This window comes from Rhinichthys klamathensis, unplaced genomic scaffold, assembly GCF_029890125.1.
Source record: "Rhinichthys klamathensis goyatoka isolate OS25496 unplaced genomic scaffold, OSU_Roscu_1.1 h1tg000368l_1, whole genome shotgun sequence".
In the NCBI taxonomy this organism is placed as follows: domain Eukaryota; kingdom Metazoa; phylum Chordata; class Actinopteri; order Cypriniformes; family Leuciscidae; genus Rhinichthys; species Rhinichthys klamathensis.
The window spans coordinates 175421-184172 of record NW_026606876.1 but is presented as its reverse complement, the minus strand read 5'-3'; the positions used below and the strand labels follow the sequence as shown (position 1 = coordinate 184172).

At 41.3% G+C, this 8752-nt stretch overlaps 1 protein-coding gene across 1 annotated transcript; it reads right to left on the bottom strand.

Moving 5' to 3' along the window:
- Nucleotides 1-1562: 1562 nt before the first annotated feature.
- On the bottom strand, nt 1563-8601 carry aar2 (AAR2 splicing factor). The gene is made up of 4 exons (XM_056233321.1): nt 8451-8601; nt 7208-7978; nt 4451-4680; nt 1563-1856 (listed from the first exon to the last, which is right to left on the bottom strand). Exons 2-4 carry the CDS (start codon nt 7962-7964, stop codon nt 1689-1691), a joined length of 1155 nt encoding a protein of 384 aa, XP_056089296.1. The 5' UTR covers nt 7965-7978; nt 8451-8601; the 3' UTR covers nt 1563-1688.
- Between the last annotated feature and the right edge of the window lie 151 nt (nt 8602-8752).

Sequence of the window (8752 nt, the reverse complement as noted above, 5' to 3'; positions counted from 1 at the left end):
ATTAAATCTGAGAGCTGGATCACTCCTCCATAGGCTTCTAAGGCATCGAAACTGGCCGGCCCAGAAAACGTATTAAAGACATTGTTAAAATAGTCCGAGTGACTACAGTGGCTCAACCTTAAGTTTATCAAGCGACGAGAATACTTTTTGTGCGCAAAAACAAACAAAAATAACGACTTTATTCAACTATTCATTTCCTTCTCTGTGGGCCTCGAGATAGTTCACGTAGTGTAACAGCGCAGCGCTTCTGTGTTATACGTCACACACACATCACACACATGACCAGCGTCGGCCAATAGTGAGCCCGGCAGGTTTTGATCCCTTAGAAGCCTATGGAGGAGTGATCCAGCTCTCAGATTTAATCACAAATATCTTAATTTCTGTCCTGAAGATGAACGAAAGTCTTACAGGGTTGAACAACATGAGGGCGAGTAATTACTGACAGAGTTTACATTTTGGGGTGAACTATCCCTTTAAGTGCTCATCGTAAAAAAAAAAAACGATGCCAATCCCTCCTTATTCTACCTTACGCTTCTCTGAGCAATGTCTGAAACTGTATTTTGGGCACTTCCAGTGGTTATTTGCCTCTTCACGATGAATCTCTTGCTGTATTCCACATTTGTAAGTCGCTTTGGATAATGAATGAATGTAAATGTACATAATGCCTACTTTAAACAGCACACAGCGATGTCAGTGATGATTAAGTGTCAGTGCTGTGATATGAATCTGCTGACGATAGTAGTGCAGGATTGATATATCAGGGTCTTTCTATCGGGATGGTCAGTGGTCTGATGGAGACTGAGGGTGTGTGTTTGCTTTGGCGAACCCTGTGTGTGATGAAGAGGAACGCCTCATGCTTACTGATGGGACTCGTTAACCAAACAGAAAACCCCATTCAAATAAATGTGAAGGATTAAATACATAATTGCTGCAAACTCATGCCAAGAAAATATGACGTTGAGGGAAGTGCCTTATGAAACTAATATATTTTTTTTAAATAGCATAAATTTGTAGGCAACTGCTAGCAAAGTGATTGAAAAATGTCCATACATGATTAATAGTCTATATTGCGTAATATCCTCGAGTTTCAGTCAAAAGTACACCAAATTCTGGTCCTGAAATGTTTCTAAATTCACTTCTTTGTCCACATGATTTTTTCATCCAGCAGGAAGATCTGATCACATCTCTCACGTCACATGACTCGAGGAGTCACTCATGTCCACAGCACAAACGCGTGGGACGGGTTACATGCTGACACTTATACTAAAGGTTCTGGGTTCGGTTTAATCATGTGAGCATTAATGATAGCAATGTTTATCTTGACAAACACCCCTAATAAACAGGAAGACTTTGACAGGTTTGTTGTTCTGATGATATTGCAAAGACACACCAAGATTGACCACATATAAAAAGGAACAACAATTATAAACAGCCCGTTTCAGGAAATATAAGACCGTTCAGGATTCTGGGTCAAGAAGACAAACACATATGTGTGCTAGCCTGCCCTCCAGTGGCTTCATGCGGTGTTCAGGGACGTCCAGCCCAAAGCAAGAACAACGACGTGAAAGAATCAGCTTTAATAAAAAATGAAATGGTCAAAGAAGAAGCGGTTCAGAAGAACAGGAGAGTATGCAGATGCTGTAGTCAGTGATGAGAGTGTGTGTGTGTGTGTGTGTGTGTGAAGCGCCTCAGTCCAGCGCGAGTCCCTCGGGAAGCTCCACCACCACCGGAGCGCATTCATCCGGATCCGCATCGAAGTCCCAGCGGAACTTTTTGGTCAGATGGACTTTAAATTTTTCAGCTCTCTTGCGTAATGTGCTGTCGACCCCGGGGCCGCTGGCGAACTGGAAGAAGTCCTGGAGGGCACCAATACGGCAAACAGAGACTCAGTTATTAGTTGCTTACATTAAAAAAACACACACTGTTTGACAAAAGCATCGTGAACGAGAGCTAACCCGTCCAGCTCCACACCGGCCATTCACAGACTTATTTCTTTTGTCAGCTGAACCCATTTGACCTAAAATATTAACTTCAAGTAATATTTCACACATTTTTACTGAACAATTATTCATAATTAAACATTCACAACTTGACAGTTCTCTGACGTCGGTAATGGCCACTGAAGTGAAAGTAAACATAATATTTTTTTGTTGATTTTTTTATTATTTTATTTGAAATATATATATGCGTCACACATCCGTGGGTGCGTCGGAGAGAAGTTCAATATAAACTCCTGCACACTTACACAAACTTGCATTATTATTAAGAAATGTTATTAGAAACGTTTTGGTTTGATTTTTATTTTTTAATTATTAATTTATTTCAATTTTACATGTTTATATTTTAACTAATTATTAGCTTACCCATGGGAAACATTTATGAAACATTATTGAAACATTATATGAATAAACGAGATATGAAACCCCTAGAAAACAAACCAAACAATTTTGGTGACATTGAAAAATTGTTTCAGAGGTGGAACAAATTATTACAATTATTTTGTTTCTTCAAAATATTGCGTCCTGCACAATGAAATGAAGGTTTTAGAGGAAAACGTTCCAGGATTTTCTCCATATAGTGACTTCAATGGGGTCCAACGGTCTGAAGGTCCAAATCTGAGTTTCAGTGAAGCTTTCAAATGGCGGATGGTTTCACTAGATCAGACTCTTATTCCTCGTCTGGGATCGTGTCGAGACTTTGAAGCTGCACTGAAACTCACATCTGGACCTTCAACCCGTTGGACCCCATTGAAGTCACTATATGGAGAAAAATCCTGGAATGTTTTCCTCTAAAACCTTAATTTCTTTGCGACTGAAGAAAGAAACACATGATCATCTTGGATGGCATGAGGGAGAGTAAATTATCAGGAAATTTTCATTCTGAAGTGAACTACTCCTTTAACAAGTAAAAAGTGTTTCTTTTAAATTAATGTTGACTTATAAGTGTAAATTGCAGGTTAACCACCACAACCAATTAATGTGTAAATTAAAGTGCTCAATATCTATATATTTAAAAATGTCTGTCTTAAAATGCGTTAAAATAACATTTATTGGGGTTTCTAAAGGTAGCATGATTTTTTACGTAGCTGGGTGATGACGTCATAAGAGGGAGCGCGGGCGCTAATGCACTCACTCTGTGTGTTCGGGTCGAGGAGGGAGAATAAAACGATTCGCGGGACTCCCGCAAACTAGAAATATCTATGAATAAAACATAAAAACGAATACATTTTTATTCATCTGTTGCAGAAAAGCAACAAGAACAACTAAAACAAAATAGAAACGATTTACAGGCCAGATGTTTCTATTTCTAACATGTCTGCAGCGTTGAGCGATGTAGCCAATCACAGACATGTGTGTTGATTTCTAGGAACGCAATGGCCAATCAGAAGCATTTACGATAGACTCCCCTCACCGCTCAAAACGGACTTTTTGTTCAGTGCTGAATTCTGTATGCTGGCAAATCCTCGAATTATAACAAAGTGTAGATATTATGAAAGATTCATTGATAATAACAGAGATGTATGAGATCGCGATGAACTGATGTCAGCTTTTAAGGAATTATTATGCGAGCGCACTTTGCGCGCAGTCATGCCAAACCATGCATGACTATAAGTTAGCCTGCTTGTTTTTATGTTATAACAGTGTGGTTTGTGTGTTAATGACAAATGATGGATCAGGAGCATTTAAGCTGATGTGTATGATGGCGACACGTAGGCTAACTTGAAAGTATTTGGAGGTACAGGAAGAAAGTCTTTTTGCGGGTGGGAGCGGGACAAAACATAAATGTTGCGGGCGGGAGAAAGTAATATAGAAAGTAGTCGAGAACGTCAGTTATTATAATGACCCACGTATTAAAAAAATAGTCGGGTTTAAACCGGGCTCATAACTACAGTTAATGTGTCGGGCTGGGTTCGGACACAGCGTGCTCGGGTAGGGTCGGGCTTGAGATCTACCTCAGGTATGCTAACACTTACAGGCACGAATCAGCCGTTTGTCCTTGGGGAACTTGTGGAGCCTCTCCCCGTTTTTGATGTATTCGTACATCCCGCACAAACACAATTTTGCCAATTTTGGCAAAACCAATTTTGGCAACCAATTTTGCTAGCTAGGTCTCCAATATAACTGCTAGCCTACTCGCCGTTTAGACTAACGGTAACTCTAGGCTTGGAGCATAGACAGTAAAAGCTTGGAGTCCCTTTTATGACGTCACGCCCAGCTAGTGGAAGGGAGGGGGCCACTGTAAAACGCACCAACTTTTCATATTATATGCAGCATTTTGGTACAAAAAAAAAACATACAAAACAATTGTGGGCGGTTCTTATCGTTATGTTTAGTGAGCACATTGCATTATCTTCGTGAAAAATGTAACCTGCAATTTACACTTTAAGACGACCTGAATGCTCATGTTCCACTTCTGTCGTAGTTGAAGCTCGGATTCATGTGGAGCGCACCTGAAGCGTGGAGGTGAGGAAGTTGTTCTGGGACACGATGTCCACGAAGAAGTCCGGAGGGATTTCTCCCAGCTGGTGGTAGAGCACGGCGACGAGGCCGAGGTACAGGTCCCGGCGCTCCCGCATGGCCTCCTCGCAGCGGCACAGCAGCGCCAGCAGGCTCTTCCAGTGCTCGAACGCCTCGTACACGTTCCCCAGCAGGAAACACACGAACGCAAACTGCAGCTCGCCTGCACACCGCATCATAGATTTAGATCTGTGTTATTGGGTCATTTACAGCTAAAAACACCTCTAGTCAAAATAACCGGCCTACAAAAACATACTTATGAATCTCTCATTATGCTTTTATTGCCAAATATTGGATTCAATCTTTTTGGCAACTAGATTTCTACCTAATTTGGTAAACAATAACCATCCTTTTAAATAGCTTGTAAATCTCTCGTTGTGCTTTATTATCATCACCAAACACTGGGTTCTATTTTTAATGCGAATTTTGGGATATTACATATTTTTTTAAATGCTGGATGGAAATGCCAAGATGTGCATAAACTCTATAAAATGCTCATTAAAAACATATGAGCTCAATTGAGGTGGACACAATTTTCATCCGATGAGAAGATGTGTGTATAGACTATGATAGAAACACATTTACTGAGTAAATCCCTCAATAGAGAGCCTAAGTCCCGCCCCTCCGCTTCCGGCTCATGGGACCTTATTTCGGAAAAAAATATGTATGGTAGTCAATGGCGAGAGACAACTTATCTTTTTATTCCGTCTGAACTGTGCCCTGAATTACACATATGATGTTTGTCAGTTTAAAAGATAATTATGAAAGTCAAGAAAGTCGCAGTTTGTCATGAAACAGAAGAGTGACATTTAGTTTTATGTGAAAATCGCCTAATGAACTACATCTCCCGGGAAGCGAAGCAACGAGCGAGATCCGCTGCTCGTGTGTGTGCAGTCTGGGACAAAACACTCAGGCATGACGGCGTAACGTTACGATTATAACTTAAGACTATAGGAACAATGACAGACGTTAGCTTCAGTAAAGTTAGCTTCAGTAAAGTTAGCTTCAGTAACGTTAGCTTCATTCATTGAGAGAAAACGTGCGCCTTTTGGGTTTGTAGTCTTTGTAATTACGTATTTTCACAGTCTTATCCCTCAACAGTTTCACATCAAACTGCGACTTTCTTGACTTTAAAATATATCTTTTAAATTGACAAACATCATGTGTAATTCAGGGCACAATTCAAACCAGATCAAAATATTTGTTGTCTCTCGCCATTGACTACCATGCAATATTTTTCCGAAATAAGGTCCCATGGTGGTCGACCGGAAGGGGAGGGGCTTAGGCTCTCTATGCACTACAAAAAAGAACTTTGCCTCAGCAGAGGCTGTGATTGGTTAACTGGACTAACCAGCGGACCAATGGCATCGCAGCACCTCTACTGTTGGTTTGGTGGCTCTGAAACGCCCGAGTCGAAGTGTGTGATCAGAATGATTTGGTGTAATTCCCTCCAGAAGCGTCTCCACACGAATCCCAGCGCTAGAGAACATGACAGCGCTTATCCCGTCTCGTCTGTCATAAGAAGAGCCAGTTTCTTCCCAGATTGCATCCGGATATTTTGCGCCACTTTCCTAGGAAGTGACGATTTTGTTCTCTTGAACACATGAGATGGAAACGCTGCTTTATTCGAAAATGTTTTATGCGATATTCTAATTTTGCGCACAACTTAAATATGCAACTTTGTACAGAAGCACAGCTATTACTGAAGCTGGACTGTGACGCTATTTTCTTTGTTGCATTATTTTCCTGTTATCTCTGTGAAGCTGCTTTGAAACACTCTGTGTTGTAAAAAGCGCTATAAATAAAGGTGACTCGACTATTGAGGTGCATGAGCTCAGATCAGTGAGGCCTACGGTCAATCAGATCCTAATAGAAATACAAAACCTGTGCTAATTGAAAGAAAACACGTTGACAAAAAGATTGAATCCAGTATTTGGCGATAATAAAGCATAATGAGAGATTTACAAGCTGTTTTAAAGGATGGATATTTTTGACCGAACTAGGTAAAGGATTTTCAGAAGAAGTGGTGCAAGCATCAATAAAGACTAGGGCTGTAACAATACACCGTCTCACAATATATCACAATACAAAAATGCAACTATATCGTGGATAGTGACAATATGTATTGTGTATAATTTACCATAAATAAAAATTATTAAAAAAATTTTTTTTTAAAAAATCAAGTTTACAGAGTTTTAGTGTCACTACTACATTAAACTACTATATATAATGTTGTAACGTATAATAATGCATTGGAGGAATGTGTGTGTCCTGATAATGCCAAATGTGTGATGTTAGCAGTATTTTAAATATATCTAACCAGTGGAGGAGTGGAAGGATAAAATAACTCTGTATTTTCAGCTTCAGAATCATGAATATTGTTATTCTGGCGTCTCTATTGTCCTGTGCTTTGGGTTTCAGCACCAAGTCCATTTTAATCTACAGTATATTTTTTGTTAATCTTTTATCATATGTCTTGGAGTCTCGCAATAATATGGTATCGTGAGTTCAGTATCGTGATATGTATCGAATCGTGACACGAGAGTATTGTTACACCCCTAATAAAAACCAATGACAACACATTATATCACAGGACAACAAGACCTCAATACAATGACATGTCATGGGCTTTATGGCCATTCCTGAAGGTTTAACAACATGATGTAAACTGAACAGCAACCAACGCTCACCTAGTACATCGAGCGGCTGCTCTTTATAATGTCTCTCGAGCACGCAGTTGAGAGAGTAGGTCCAGTCCATGCTGTACTGCGTGATCTGAGCCGGGGTCGCCCCGGGAGGGTACGCCTGTTCGGGGATGTGGGAGAACCGCAGCTCTGTGCCTTCCCTGTGCTTCATCCGGGGCAGCCGCTCCAGGCCCTCCTTCATGCTCTGGCACTCCTGATCGAGTCGGGGCAGGTTCTGCTCGGCCCGGTCTTTAGTGTGGGTCAGCTGCAGTTCTGGGATCACGTCGCTGAAGGCACACACGCGCCCGCTGAGGGGCTGGAGAGCGCTGGCCACCTCCTGACTGAGTCGGTCCGTCAGCGAAACCCACTTCCGGAGGGTGTCGTAGGGATACGGGCCCAGATACCCGTCCAGCTCCCGGAGATTGGCCCGTACGCGCTCCATCTCCTCCGGGCTCTGGGAGATCTCCAGGTCATCTTCAGCCTGGTTCCAGTGGGCCACGAGCACCTCGCGGGGTTTCAGGGACAGGAACAGGCCAGTTTTGGGGCCGATTTCCCCACAGCCTCCACTCGTGCTGACGGAGCAGTAGTGGAGGAAGTGGAGCCCTGGAGGAATCATCTTCACCCCGCGGAACCGGGGGCCCAAAGTCCAGGTTTTGTAGTCGAGCCCCAACTCTGTTCCCTCGGGAACACCGAGTAAGACAAGAGTGGCTCCTTCTTCAAATAAGCCCCGGGCCACTTCAGGGTCCATCTCTGTTCCTGCCATGTCTGTGTAAAGTACTGATCACACACAACATTACTGCAGTAGATATTAGTTACATGTGACTGGAATCACATTACAACGAATGATAAGAACTATTTCAGATATTGTAATTTGTCTATGTCATAAGAGATCACTGTGTCAGCTCTAGAAAGTTGTGCATTAAAAACGAATCAATTTTATGTTTGTACAGAAAGTTCAATATCGATGACTCTTTGGCAGGTTATATTCAGTTGGCCAAATATGGACTCATTTATGGCAGATTTAACATCAGGTGTCAGTGAGTATGAATAAAAAGTTCAAGATTTAGCTTTAGCTTCTTAAATACAATGTAAAAGACATTACATGAATACAATATTAAGGTATGGCACTGTATGAGTAAGCTAGAAAATATGTTTCCATAACAATGTAAATAATTAAATAACAACCAACAGGAAAACTAGTGTAAAACATGAATATGTCGTAAAGAACAAAACAGAAAACTCATAATACCAAAACAACAGCGCTCAGTCACAAATCCAGCATTTCTGCGTGAACGCCATGTGTGAAACAACAAGAGGGAACTTCCGCCGAAAGGCAAAATAAAAGCCCTACTTTACAGTTCAACACAACATCCATCTGCAGCTGACAAAGTGTGTCACCCTACAAGTTTAATAGGGCATTAAAAGCATTTTTACTCGTCCTCCGTTAAAGTGTCATATATAAGTCTAACAAAATTGTACAACTGCTATTTCTCAAGAAAAGAAGAAATGTTTGTTGTAGACTTTTACAGCAAAACCTTCGCTGCTCTTCGT